The 14,633-nt window shown below is 43.0% G+C and overlaps 1 protein-coding gene across 5 annotated transcripts in view; it reads left to right on the top strand.

Annotated features, from left to right (window-relative positions):
• Nucleotides 1-14,633, top strand: part of DNMBP (dynamin binding protein) — a 139,277-nt gene that overhangs the window by 104,804 nt on the left and 19,840 nt on the right. For 2 of the 5 annotated variants that reach the window (XM_079900320.1, XM_079900322.1), the window contains 3 exons: nucleotides 44-242; nucleotides 2,307-2,848; nucleotides 4,126-13,240. In XM_079900320.1, coding sequence (XP_079756446.1) covers nucleotides 44-242; nucleotides 2,307-2,848; nucleotides 4,126-4,311 — 927 coding nt within the window. In that variant the 3' untranslated portion in view covers nucleotides 4,312-13,240. Of the gene's footprint in view, nucleotides 1-43; nucleotides 243-2,306; nucleotides 2,849-4,125; nucleotides 13,241-14,633 lie in introns of those variants that run through there. The other 3 variants (XR_013824310.1, XR_013824309.1, XM_079900321.1) reach the window with 3 other exon arrangements.

A 14,633-nucleotide genomic window follows, 5' to 3' on the forward strand; every position in this document is an offset into this window, starting at 1 on the left:
ACCAGGGAAGCCTGATGATTGTATTTCTTATATTGCCTTTCAGCCAAGTTACATGCTTCAGTCAGAAGAACTCCGGGCCTCCCTCTTGGTAAGGTATCCCCCTGAAAAGCTGTTCCAAGCAGAACGGAACTTCAATGCTGCCCAGGACCTGGATGTCTCACTTCTGGAAGGTGACCTGGTGGGCGTGATTAAGAAAAAGGACCCCATGGGCAGCCAGAACCGCTGGCTGATTGACAATGGAGGTAAGAACAGTAGGCGACAGATTACTGTAACTCTAAATGAGGAAAGAGTGATTTGGACTGTGCCTGAATCCTGGGTAGGCCAGAGAAAAATATGAGAGTGTTCGGTTAAAGGGAAAAGCAACCTTAAAAGTTCTCTCCATCTCTAGAGAGTGTAATGCTCAAGTCATTACTGAAACAAAACCAGTCTTTGATTTTGTTTTTGTTCTTTTAAAAATTCCAGAGGAGACTCCATTACTTACCTTGCAAGATCTTGCCTTGCTTCACCTTTACAGGCAGTGAATCCTGCCTGAAGGGTCCTTTGCCCTCTCGATCCTAACCTGAGTGAACCACAAGTTCTGTAGGTGTGCTCTCCAGACACATGGAGAGCATATGAATTTAAAACCTTTAAGAAGGGGTTGTTTGCTTTTTGAGTTACCCCTGCTCCCAACCAACAAACAATTTTACTTCATGACTATTTAGGGAATGACTTTAAAAACAGCTTACAGCTTTTTTTTCTGTTGGGAGTGGGGGTGGGGAAGGCATACAGAATTTTTTTTTCAACGTACAAAGAATAATAAAGAATAACAATTCCAAAATCTGAAAAGCTTTGAAATATCAGAGGTTTTTTTTTCAGAACTAATTTGCCAAAACCTGCCCTGATCTGAACTCATTTGGTGACAAAACCTGAACAAATGATGTGAGGCTGTTTATGATCATTACTCTTCCATTTTGGTGGGACTGGTCGCATACGTTTTGCTACAGAAACATGAATGGGTTTGACTATGGGGTGTTGACCCAGACCCTGCTGGGTATATCATGAAATCTATAGTATACTTGATTACCTTTCCTAAATCCCCAAATCTGAATTCCAAAACACATCTGGCCCCGAGTGTTTTAGAAAAGGATTGTGGGCCTCTATAATAAACATCTGTGTTCATACCACAAGAACTGAAAATTTTAACATTTCTCAGTTTCTTTAAAAGTGTTGTGTGGATTTTTTTCTCCTCCCCCAGCCCCCTGCTCTGCTTACCCAAAATAATAAAGATTGAAGTGGGAAAGGAAGGACGAAGGATGGGGCCCCCAGGGTGATGACAGGTGAGAGCCACTGATAGACAGATGAACTCCTAGTGAAGATCCAGGCTGTTTGAGCCCCCCCTGTCCTTGGGGTTCTTCCTTATCTACTAAATCCTGGTGAGTAAAGTGGTAGCCAGAAGCTCATAGCATCAGCTCTTAGACCCTCCACCCCTTGGCATCTGCTCAGGGGACTCCTCCCTATTGCCCAGCAGATAGAACAAGTGCAGGCCGGCCTTTTTTTTAGGTCCAGGAAACACTCTAAAGATCAAGACAGAGATGGCCCTTGCTCAAGTCGAGGTTACATACTCTGGGTCCCTGCCTTAACAGATAATTCTTTCCTAATAAATATAACAATTTTTCCTATGGATTAGGGATCTCAATCCCTAATCTATGCTTAAAAGTTTTAGCTGAGGGCCCTCTCTGTCCTCATCTTAGGCAATTTATTGATATGAACATGTGTTAGATGTGTATTCTAACTAATATAGGCAGCTAGTTCTCACAGTATTCCCACCTCATTCCTAAACCAGGAACAGAGATTCAAGTGTGTGGTTGGAGAGGGCAGGGAGGTGTATCCGAGGGGCTCTGTCATGCTGAGGATGGTTTTTAAAATCCCTTTTTACCACACTCGATGGACAATTGAACACATCCTTAGTTAAGTCTTCCCCTTAGCCTTTGTTCCCATGGTCTGGCCCTTCTGGTCTGTTTTCTTCATCTACTCATGCTCACTCAGACATGTGGTCTGTGGTTGTTTCTGTTACTGTCTCTTAATTCTCAGCAAAGCCCCTTGTCACTCACCTGTTGTGCGGTTGTAATAGGTGTGAACTGGCAGGAGGCCACAGCATCTTGTCTCTACCACTCACATTGTGCCCTGGGATGGTGTCTGTTCTGTTTGTCTCTAGGAATCTTATTTTGTCTCACTATTGACCTTAAACCATAGTTTCTTCTCTCCTGATTTCCGCCACCCTCCTCCTCCCACGAAAAGCTCTTCGTGTTTGTTTTTCCTGCCCGCAGTCACCAAAGGCTTTGTGTACAGCTCCTTCCTGAAGCCCTACAATGCACGCCGCAGCCACTCTGACGCCTCCGTGGGCAGCCACTCCTCCACCGAGTCGGAGCACGGCAGCTCCTCCCCCAGGTTCCCCAGGCGGCAGAACAGCGGCGGCACCTTGACCTTCAACCCCAGCAGTGTGGCCGTGTCCTTTAGCTCAGGGCCTTCCCAGAAACAGCCTCCAGACACATCTTCACTGACGGAATTTGACCAAGGAACTCTCAGCGCATCTTTGAACTCAGAGAGCAGCCCTTCCAGATGCCCCTCGGACCCAGACTCCCCCTCCCAGCATGGGCCCTGGGATTCGGTAGACGCTGCCAGAGACCTTCAGCAGCCTGCTCCCACTCTGAGGAGCTCCCGAAACCCCAGGCATCCAGAAATGGCTGGTTACTCGGTGCCAGGGCGAAACGGGCAGGGTAGAGACCTCGTAAAAGGATGTGCAAGAACAGCCCTGTCTCTGGATGACAGAAACGGACAGCTGGAAAACAGCGAGGCGGAAGGCAACCAGGTGAGTGCGGGCTGGGTACTGTGGTTACTGCGCCTGAGCAGATGCAGGTGATGCCCTCCCAGGAGTGGGTGAGTCAGAGGCTTACCCAGGGCCTGGGGGTGACCTGGAGATGGGCTCGCAGACAAATGCTTAAAGCATTTGTGGAAACTCGCTGCTGTAGGAGTGGGCAGCTCCACCCCTTCTGGGCCCTTCCCTGGCTGACTTCACAGGCTGTTGTGTCTTGGGGCATTTACAGGGTTTTACCATGAAGCTTTTCCCACTCTTCCAGTGTGCTGATTTTTCCATTGTATAAAGTCTGCTGTTTAACTCGTCCACTTAGTTTTTTATTCAAATAACTATATGTTTATTTCTAGAATTCAGAAATAAAAGTCTGGCTCTGTTTCAGTTTTTCCTGTTCTTTTCATAATGGCCTGCTCTTGTCTTTGTATCTTAAACATTTTAAACCTACATATTTTAAAGCCACTTTCACATCCACAGCTGAGGAATCCCTGGCCACCTGCCTCTTGCCTTTGCTCACTTGCAGCAGTGAGTCTCTGTGTGTGTCTTACCTTCGTCTGTGAGCTCTCTGTGGTTCTGTTACAAACCACAGCCAGCTCTGGACCCACCAGCAGGCAGTTTTTCTAGACGTGATAAGAGAGGAAATGGCCCTTTCTTAGATTCTGACTTTGTGCAAGGAGCTCACTTCTAGCCTCATAAACTCCAGTTCCTGAGCAGGTCCTAAACCCCAGCCTTCGGGTGTGTATTCATCCCTGTGCCCCTGCGGGCCTCCTGACTTCTCCTTCTGATCACTGAATACCACCCTTGCTTTGCATGATAGCTTTGTTATGGGCATCTAGAGAGCATCCTTTCTTACTTTGAGGTTAGTTGTGTTTTGGGTTTTTTTTTAAGTTTTTTAAATTCAGAATTTCTGTGTTAGGGGTATGGAAGGGCATCCTCGTGTCTCATCCATCTTCCATGCTGACTGCAGCTTCTTTCACTCTTTAAGGCAACTCTGAAAGTAAAAATATGTGAATTTTGGTTTTCTTTAAATCTGACCTGTTCATTAGGGTAGCCACAAGCCGTATGTAGCTATTTAAGTTAGGTAAAATTAAACAATTTAAAATTAAGTTCTTTCATTTCACTAGGCATATTTCAAGTGTTCAATGGCCATGTGGCTAAGGGCTGCCATATTGCATGGTGCAGATACAGATGGTCCCCATCACCACAGGAAGTTCTGTTGGGCAGCTTTGCTCTAAGCTGTTTCCCATTTCCTAACTCACTTTCTCTTCCTCACACAGGTCTATTTTGCTGTCTATACCTTCAAGGCACGGAACCCAAATGAGCTGAGTGTGTCAGCCAATCAGAAACTCAAGATCCTGGAGTTTAAAGATGTTACAGGAAATACAGAATGGTGGTTAGCCGAAGTTAATGGGAAGAAGGGCTATGTTCCATCCAATTATATCTGCAAAACTGAGTACACCTGAACCTGTTCTGCCTCCCAGTCAACCTTGCTGCCTTTGCTTCCTTCTGCTGAAGGGTCCTGGTGTCCACTGAGAGGGCGCCTGCTCTTGAGACACTGGCCCTGCCTGCATGGCTTAACCATGGCACAGTGGGGCACAAGATAAGTCTTGCTCTCTTTGATTGGGTTGTCAACCTTGATGCTTGCTAGAATTTCTAGAATTTGAAATGGACCCTGGGGCTTGCAAGTGATTCAGTGACCGTGAGAAGAGAGGCCAATCCTGGGGTCAGCTTTTGGAAACGAGAAATTTCCATTCAGAAGACCAGTATCCAATATATGCTGGAAGCTGTGCTATAGCATTAGAAGAAGTTGGCGTTGGTTGTGCCATACTGAGTTTGGGGTGGCCCCACGCGCCATGATCGACTGACCGGAAACCGACTTGGATGAAAAGAATTCTCTGGGAGCCCTTTCAGGCTGCACCTCTGCATGTGGCAAGGAGTTTGTCGACCTTGTACCAAATCTCGTGTTTTAAAACCTCAGTGTCTGGCACACATTCACACACACACCCCTTATTTCTAAAAGTCCCTGAAACGCTGCCACCTGTAATCTTTTTCTTATTTATTTCACTGCACTTCCAGATTGCTTGGGCAAAATTCAACTTTCTTTCTCCTTTTAAAAAATGCTTAGGGTCTTTCTTTTCCTTGAACCTTCATCTGAAAGGTTCTCTTCCCGTTAGGTGCTATCCTCCACACCGTGCTGACAGTCATCCTACTTTGTATGGTCTGTGTGTGATAATGTCTCCTGGTCTCTCTCCTGAAGCTCAATATCTGATAGACTCTCCTAGGAGAACAGGATCAGAGCTCTCGCCATTTCAGTAGAGGGACTCATTCTGCGATGGGCTGAAGCCAGTCTAGCCTGCTGGGAGACTGGATGCCTCTCCTCTTCATCCAAGCACACTACTGTCCACAGATGCAGAAAACATAATGCGTGTGTCTTATTTGAATTCGGATAAGCAGTCCCAGAAGTAGCTTATCCTAGACTTGGAAATAAGCATTTCCTGTTTCATCAGCCCCCGTGCTTCAGAGACCATGGTCTAAGCCAAACAGAATCTAAAGTGCCTGATTGTGCCTCCCTCCACCTCAGGAAGATATTTACTAATCCTAACACTAAGAATCTCCCCCTGAAGTTTCTATTTGAGCAGGGCTCTGATTCTTAAGGTCTGCCCCAGACAAGAAAGCCTACCTTGGAACAGGAAACCGTGAATTTTGTCTTTTAAGAAAGGGAATTAAGAACAGCCTTACAGCCCTTGCTCCTCCAAATGCACCTTTGCCTTAAAGTTATGATGAATTGGGAGACACCTGTGAACTCCTTGGCCCCCCTGAGTCTGCTGGTTGGTCAGAAGGAAGCAAGGCAAGAGTCTCTTGTGAATAGTGTTTGTATCTAGAGATGTTTATATTTGAGTAGTTATTTTATAAATAAAAGCATTTCTAAGGGCCATGAGTATGTTTTCTTGATTTCCCTCCATGTTTAGCCTGAACCTTCTCACGTTTCTGGGGGTAACTTCTTGACAATCCAGTAATGCTCAGATCCCAAGAGATGGGAGAGACTAACTGAAGAAACTCAGGTCAAAAACTCATTTTGTCGGGACTTCCCAGGTGGCGCAGTGGTTAAGAATCCGCCTGCCAATGCAGAGAATATGGGTTCGAGCCCTGGTCCAGGAGATCCCACATGCAGCGGAACAGTTAAGCCCGTGTGCCACAACTACTGAGCCTGAACTCTAGAGCCCGCAAGCCACAACTACTGAGCACGTGTGCCACAACTACTGAAGCCTGCACGCCTAGAGCCTGTGCTCTGCAACGAGAAGCCACCACAATGAGAAGCCCGCACACCACAACAAAGAGTAGCCCCCGCTCGCCGCAACTAGAGAGAGCCTGCGTGCAGCAATGAAGACGCAGCCAGAGATAAATAAATAAAATAATTATTTTTAAAAAATTCATTTTGTCAAATATAATTTCAGCAGAATCACTGTATATTCAAAATATGTCTATGTTGCAGGCCTCTTCATTAAGCCATTTCCTATGATAAAATCCTAGCAAAACACAAAAGCTGGGATCTTGAAGAGGTAAGTATTTCCCAGCCATGACAGATGTGGAAACTGATGCACTAGTGATGAACTAACAAGTCCACACAGCAGTTCAAGCCAGATAGGGGGTGGGAGGGGGAGAAGTGGCAGGAGCACTAGCGGAGGTGGCACTGAGGACAGTGGGTGACAGAAGTATCACCTGATACTGTTAAGGAATAGGAAAACTAGGTGAATAGACAGACTCCGTGGGAAAGAAACAGGCCAGTGAAGCCAACTCTTTCATTTTATGAGGTAGGAAGATGGGGTCCAGTGACATTGTGACTTGCCCAAGTCTCACATCAATTTTTGATGGATCCTGAATTTAAACTTATGCCTCAGGCTGAGCCTTTCCACCTTGTTCTGGAGCCAGACTGACTTCAGACACTTAAGAGCTTTGTGACCTTGGCAACTTACCTAACCTGTGCTTCAGCTTCCTCATCTAAAGTAGAGAAAATACTACTGTCCGCCTTACAGGGTTGTGGTACGGATGGAATGAGTTAATACATGGAGAGTGCTAGAACGCTGGCACATAGTGAACAATAAACTGGAGAGCCCCGAGGTCCAAGTCAAGGAATTTAGATTTCAAGAGAAACTCCTTACCTAGGTGGATTCCTTGTTGTAGGAAAGCTAAATGATAGCAGGATGATTTGGAGGGAGGACAGATCGAAGGCCGGAAAAATCTAATTAAGAAAGAGTTAACTGATGGGGCTTAAGATTGCTTGAGAATGGAAAAAAGCAACGTCCTATAAAGAATATGAAATTGAAGAAATGATGAATCCCTAACAAAGGGGAGGTCATTGGGATGGTAGCAAGTTTATGAAAAGATGAGTATTGTTATAAACACTAGATGTCTGCTAGGTCTTGCTTTTTCTTTATTTTTATTTTTAATTTATTTTTTATTGAAGCATAGTTAATTTACAGTGTTTCAGGTTATACAGAAAAGTGATTCAGTTATACATATATATTCTTTTTCAGATTCTTTTCCATTATAGGTTATTACAAGATATTGACTCTAGTTCCCTGTGCTATACAGTAGGTCCCTGTTGTTTATTTTATATATAGTGATGTGTATCTGTTAATTCCAAATTCCCAATTTATCCCTCCTCCATTGTCCCCTTTGGTATACCATAAGTTGTTTTCTATGTCTTTGAGTCTATTTCTGTTTTGTAAATAAGTTCATTTGTATCATTTTTTTAGATTCCACACATAAGTGATATCATACAATATTTGTCTTTGACTTCACTTAGTATGATAATCTCTAGTTGCATCCATGTTGCTGCAAATGGCATTATTTCATTCCTTTTATTATGGCTGAGTAGTATTCCATTGTATATATTTACCACATCTTCTTTATGCATTCATCTGTTGGTGGACACTTAAGTTGCTTCCATGTCTTGGCTATTGTAAATAGTGCAGCTGTGAACATTGGGGTGCCTGTATCTTTTCTAATTAGAGTTTTTGTCTTTTCCAGATATGTGCCCAGGAGTGGGATTGCTGGATCATATGGTAGCTTTATTTTTAGTTTTTTAAAGGAACTCTCCATACCGTTCTCCACAGTGGTTGCTAGATTTTTTTTTTTTAATATTTGTTTATTTAGGCTGCGCCAGCTCTTAGTTGCAGCACATGGGATCTTTGTTGTGACGTGTTTAGTTGTGGCATGTGGGCTCTTAGCTGTGGCATATGGACTCCTTAGTTGCGGCATGCAGACTCCCTAGTTGTGGCATGCATGTGGGATCTAGTTCCCCGATCAGGGATCAAACCCAGGCCCCCTGCATTGGGAGCATGGAGTCTTACCCACTGGACCACCAGGGAAGTCCCTAGGTGATTTTTTAAGTGTGGTCTTCAGACCAGCAGCATCACCAGCCGTGTACCCTGGGAGCTCACTGGAAATGCAGGCCCCACCCCAGGCCTACGGCATCAAGTTACCAGGTGATTTGTGTGCATGTTAAATTTGAGAAGCACCTGTGTAGGCAGTTATTTTTAGTAGAACTTTCTACTGTTGGAAAAGTAGGAATTACAAAAACCAAGGAAGGAAAGGGTGTCAGATGTTTCCTGTACAACAGAAGGAAATGTTGAAGAAAATTTCCAAATCCGGTTTGCCTGCTTACTTCCTGTCATGAATTTGCTCCCTTTCCTGCCTGGAAGTAGCTCTTCAATTATGCTTTCTCCCAAGTGTCCTCGGAGAACAGGGAGTGGTGGTGGGAGTCTGTCATCATCTGAAACATGTAGATTTCTGACCTCTCTCTCAAGATTGTTGTGAGAACAAATAAGATGATTCTGCAACTTTTTGTGAACTGTGAGTTCTAGAAATACATGGTTTTAGTAAAGATTGAATTTTATGTCAGCCTTTTACTTAGTTGTGAAGCTGGAACTCTGTGCATTTTGTTTCAGGGTCAGGAGTAGTGTGCTCTGAGTTGTGTTTCATTTGCAGAACCCTAGGCCTGAGGACCGAGAAACCTTGAGCATCATATACTTAATTCTAAATCCTCTCTCTGGTCGCTACACACAACTCAGGATTTTAAACTCTCCCATCTGTTAGTACATCATATTGATGCAGTTTGTACTGTTTCACCTGGGCTGGGTGTGGCAGACATTCAGTGCCACAGAGCAGGGATGATCACCTCCAATCTCCAGTTTGCACTGCTTTGTTTCATCCAGCCCACTGTGATTGTTAGTGAAGATCAATAGTAGTGTTTTGTGAGTATCAATAAGGGAGTTTTCTACAACAAATTGCAGGCTTTGCAAGCTGCATAGGAATATCTATTCCTTAGTACCACTCAGAGGTGACCCTGAAGGAGCAGGTAGTGCTTTCCCAGAGGTAAGTTGTGATGTGGTGGTAGGAGCGGGCAATGTGTTCATTCAGGAAGATTTATTGGTAGCGGGCAGGTGCGTGGGACTCAGCAGCAGACCGTGGGGGTCTGCAGACTCAGCAGGACCATGTCACAAGGCACTGCCTGTGCACCACCCGCCTGGGTGTCCCCTGGGACTTCAAGAGGAGTCAAGCTCTAATCCTTCCCCGTGGCAGCCCTTCCCCAGCTCCAGGATCAGGGAAGCTGAGAGTGAAAGATTACCGATCTGTCATGGCCGCCTCCTGTCGTCAGAATCACTGTGACTAATTTGAACAAAGGACCTTCCTGCAGCCTCTCAGGTGAGATCAAAAGATTGCCTCCAAATAGGGTAAGCTGAATAAGATCTTTGCAATTTGATAGAAGGGGTGATAGCCATGAGCACTGAGACCATTTCTAGCTGGGCTTTAAAGATAACATAATCCTCTACAAATTCACACTGCAGTGGGATTCAGTGAAGATCAATGAATTGCTAAACTGACTTCAGTTGGAGAATGTTGGCAATTTTAATCAGAGCTGCTTGGGCTTATGGTATTGTATTAGCTGGCTATTGCTGCTTTAACAAATTACTGCTAATTTAGTAGCCTAAAACAACAGAAATTTATTGTCTTACGGTTCTGGAGGTCAGCAGTTTGAAATCAGTCTCACTGGGCTAAAGTCAAGGTTGGTAGGGCTGGTTATTTACAGAGACTTCAGGGGAGAATCTGTCTCCTTGCCTTTTCCAACTTCTAGAAGCTGCCTATGTCTCTTGGCTTGTGTTCCCTTCCTCCATCTTCAAAGCCAGCAGCATAGCATCTTCAGATGTCTCTGTTTCTGTCATCACATCATCTTCATTTTAACTCTGACCCTCCTGACTCTTATTAAGGATCCTTGTAATTACACTGGGCCCACTTTGCATAATCTCCCATCTCAATATCCTTAATCACATCTGCGAAGTCCCTTTTGCCATGTAAGGTAAATCCCCAGGGTTTTGAGGATTCAGACATGGACATCTTTGGGGACCATTATTCTATCTACTGCAGGTATGGAGCCACATGACATTTTTGAGGCAAATTGTCTGAGAATGGAAACATGATCCAGTCCAGACTACACTGTTGATTCTGGAGCAGGAATTGGCAAACCTTTTCCATAAAAGGCCAGATAATAAATACCTTAGGCCAGCGGTCCCCAACCTTTTTGGCACCAGGGACTGGTTTCATGGAAGACAGTTTTTCCACGGACGGGGCAGGGATAGTTCAGGCAGTAACGCGAGCAATTGAGAGCAGCAGTTGAAGCTTTGCAAGCTTGCCTGCTGCTCACCTCCTCCTGGGCGGCCTGGTTCCTAACAGGCCGAGGACTGGTATGGGTCCACGGCCTGGGGCTTAGGGACCCCTGCTTCAGGCTTTTTAGGCCATACAGTCTGTCACAACTCAACTCTGCCATTGTGACATGAAAGCAGGTATAGATAATACAGAAATAAGTGAGCATGGTTGTGTTTCAAAAAAACTTTATTTATAAACAGCAGGCCATATTTTGCTCTTATGCCATAACCCTACGTCCTGCTAAAACAAAAGGGTTCTGTGCCACCATTAACATTGAAGCCACGTATGTGAAAAATTAGATGCTTTGATGAAAGAAAATGAAAAGCTAGCCAAAGTGGAATTGGTTTACAGATTTGAACTAATGTATCAGTCTAGCAGATATTTATGGAACTATGAGAGATCTTTATGATGCCAGAATGTAAACCCTGACAAACCAGATCACAGTGTTCCTGCAGACTAACAGAGGAGCCAGCAGGCAAGAATGTTAGCACCAAGTACCAGGGGAGATATCTGTGCTCAGAGGTACAACCAGAGGACAACTCAATAGGCTTTTTTAAAATTTTATCTTTGAATTTTTTTTTTTTCCTTGCGGTACACGGGCGTCTCACTGCTGTGGCCTATCCCGTTGCGGAGCACAGGCTTCGGACGCGCAGGCTTAGTGGCCATGGCTCACAGGCCCAGCCGCTCCACGGCATGTGGGATCTTTCCGGACCAAGGCACGAACCCGTGTCCCCCGCATCGGCAGGCGGACTCTCAACCACTGAGCCACCAGGGAAGCCCCTTTTATTTTTTTATACAGCAGGTTCTTATTAGTTATCTATTTTATACATATTAGATATAAAAATATATATTTTATACATATATATTAGTGTATATATGCCAATCCCAATCTCCCAGTTCATCCCACCACCACCCACCCTCTACTTCCCCCCTTGGTGTCCATATGTTTGATCTCTACATCTGTGTCTCTGTGCCTTGCAAACCGGTTAATCTGTACCATTTTTCTAGATACCACATACATGTGTTAATATATGATATTTGTTTTTCTCTTTCTGACTTAACTTCACTATCAGTCTCTAGGTCCATCCACGTCTCTACAAATGACCCAACTTTGTTCCTTTTTATGGCTGAGGAATATTCCATTGTACATATGTACCACATCATCTTTATCCATTCGTCTGTCGATGGGCATTTAGGTTGCTTCCATGACCTAGCTATTGTAAACAGTGCTGCAATGAACATTGGGGTGCGTGTATCTTTTTGAATTATGGTTTTCTCTGGGTGTCTGCCCAGTAGTGGGATTGCTGGGTCATATGGTATTCTATTTTTAGTTTTTTAAGGAACCTCCATACTATTCTCCATAGTGGCTCTTATCAATTTATATTCCCACCAACAGTGCAAGAGGCTTCCCTTTTCTCCACACCCTCTCCAGCCTTTGTTGTTTGTAGATTTTCTGATGATGCCCATTCTAACTGGTGTGAGGTGATACCTCATTGTAGTTTTGATTTGCATTTCTCTAATAATTAGTGATGTTGAGCAGCTTTTCATGTGCCTCTTGGCTGTCTGTATGTCTTCTTTGGAGAAATGTCTATTTAGGTCTTCTGCCCATTTTTGGATTGGGTTGTTTGTTTTATTTAATATTGAGCTGCATGAGCTGTTTATATATTTTGGAGATTAATCCTTTGTTGATTCGTTTGCAAATATTTTCTCCCATTCTGAGGGTTGGTATTTCGTGTTGTTTATAGTTTCCTTTGCTGTGCAAAAGCTTTTAAGTTTCATTAGGTCCCCTTTTTTTTTGTTTTTATTTCCATTATGCTAGGAGGTGGGTCCAAAAAGATCTTGCTGTGATTTATGTCAAAGAGTGTTCTTCCTATGTTTTCCTCTAAGAGTTTTATAGTGTCCAGTCTTAACATTTAGGTCTTTAATCCATTTTGAGTTTATTTTTGTGTATGGTGTTAGGGAGTGTTCTAATTTCATTCTTTTACATGTAGCTGTCCAGTTTTCCGAGCACCACTTATTGAAGAGGCTGTCTCTTCTCCATTGTATATTCTTGCCTCCTTTATCAGAAATACGGTGACCATATGTGCATGGGTTTATCTCTGGGCTTTCTATCCTGTTCCACTGATCTATATTTCTGTTTTTCTGCCAGTCCCATATTGTCTTGATTACTGTAGCTTTGTAGTATAGTCTGAAGTCAGAGAGTCTGATTCCTCCAGCTCCATTTTTTTCCCCTCAAGATTGCTTGGCTAGCGTAGCACACAGAGACCAGCTCAGTGCTTTGTGACCACCTAGAGGGGTGGGATAGGGAAGGTGGGAGGGAGACGCAAGAGGGAGGGGATATGGGGATATATGTATACATATAGCTGATTCACTTTGATATACAGCAGAAACTAACACAACAATGTAAAGTAATTATACTCCAATAAAGATGTTAAAAAGAAAAAGATTGCTTTGGCTATTTGGGGTCTTCCGTGTCTCCATACAAATTTAAAGATTTTTTTGTTCTAGTTCTGTAAAAAATGCCATTGGTAATTTGATAGGGATTGCATTGAATCTGTAGATTGCTTTGGGTAGTATAGTCATTTTCACAATATTGATTTTTCCCATCCAAGAACATGGTATATCTCTCCATCTGTTTGTGTCATCTTTGATTTCTTTCATCAGTGTCTTATAGTTTTCTGAGTACAGGTCTTTTACCTCCTTAGGTAGGTTTATTCCTAGGTATTTTATTATTTTTGTTGCAGTAGTGTATGGGATTATTTCCTTAATTTCTCTTTCTGATCTTTCATCATTAGTGTATACAAATGCAAGAGATTTCTGTGCATTAATTTTGTATCCTGCAACTTTTACCAAATTCATTGATTAGCTCTAGTACTTTTCTGGTGGCATCTTTAGGATTCTCTATGTATAGTACCATGTCACCTGCAAACAGTGACAGTTTTACTTCTTCTTTTCCAATTTGTATTCCTTTTATTTCTTTGTCTTCTCTGATTGCTGTGGCTAGAACTTCCAAAACTATGTTGAACAATAGTGGTGAGTGTGGACATCCTTGTCTTGTTCCTGATCTTGGAGGAAATGCTTTTGATTTTTCACCATGGAGAATGATGTTTGCTGTGGTTTTGTTGTATGAGGCCTTTATTATGTTGAGATAGGTTCCCTCTATGCCCACTTTCTGGAGAGTTTTTATCATAAATGGGTGTTGAATTTTGTCAAAAGCGTTTTCTGCATCTGTTGACATGATCATATGGTTTTTCTTCTTCAATTTGTTAATATGGTTTATCACATTGATTGATTTATGTATATTGAAGAATCCTTGCATCCCTGGGATAAATCCTACTTGGTCATGGTATATGATCCTTTTAATGTGTTGTTGGATTCTGTTTGCTAGTATTTTGTTGAGGATTTTTGCATCTATATTCATCAGTGATATTGGTCTGTAATTTTCTTTTTTTAGAGTATCTTTGTCTGGTTTTGGTATCAGGGTGATAGTGGCCTCGTAGAATGAGTTTCGGAGTGTTCCTTTCTCCGCAGTATTTTGGAAGAGTTTGAGAAGTATGGGTGTTAGCTCTTCTCTAAATGTTTGATAGAATTCACCTGTGAAGCCATCTAGTCCTGGACTTTTGTTTGTTGGAAGATTTTTAATCACAGTTTCAATTTCATTACTTGTGATTGGTCTGTTCATATTTTCTGTTTCTTCCTGGTTCAGTCTTGGAAGGTTATACCTTTCTAAGAATTTGTCCCTTTCTTCCAGGTTGCTCATTTTATTGGCATAGTTGTTTGTAGTAGTCTCTTATGATGCTTTGTATTTCTGTGCTGTCATTGTAACTTCTTTTTCATTTCTAATTTTATTGATTTGAGTCCTCTCCCTCTTTTTCTTGATGAGTCTGGCTAAGGGTTTATCAATTTTCTTTACCTTCTCAGACAACCAGCTTTTAGTTTTATTGATCTTGTTATTGTTTTGTTTCTATTTATTTGTGCTCTGATCTTTTTCTTTCCTTCTACTAACTTTGGGTTTTGTTTGTTCTTGTTTCTGTAGTTCCTTTAGGTGTAAGGTTAGATTGTTTATTTGAGATTTTTC

The sequence above is a fragment of the Stenella coeruleoalba genome (assembly GCF_951394435.1).
Source record: "Stenella coeruleoalba genome assembly, chromosome: 16".
NCBI classification, from domain to species: Eukaryota; Metazoa; Chordata; class Mammalia; order Artiodactyla; family Delphinidae; genus Stenella; species Stenella coeruleoalba.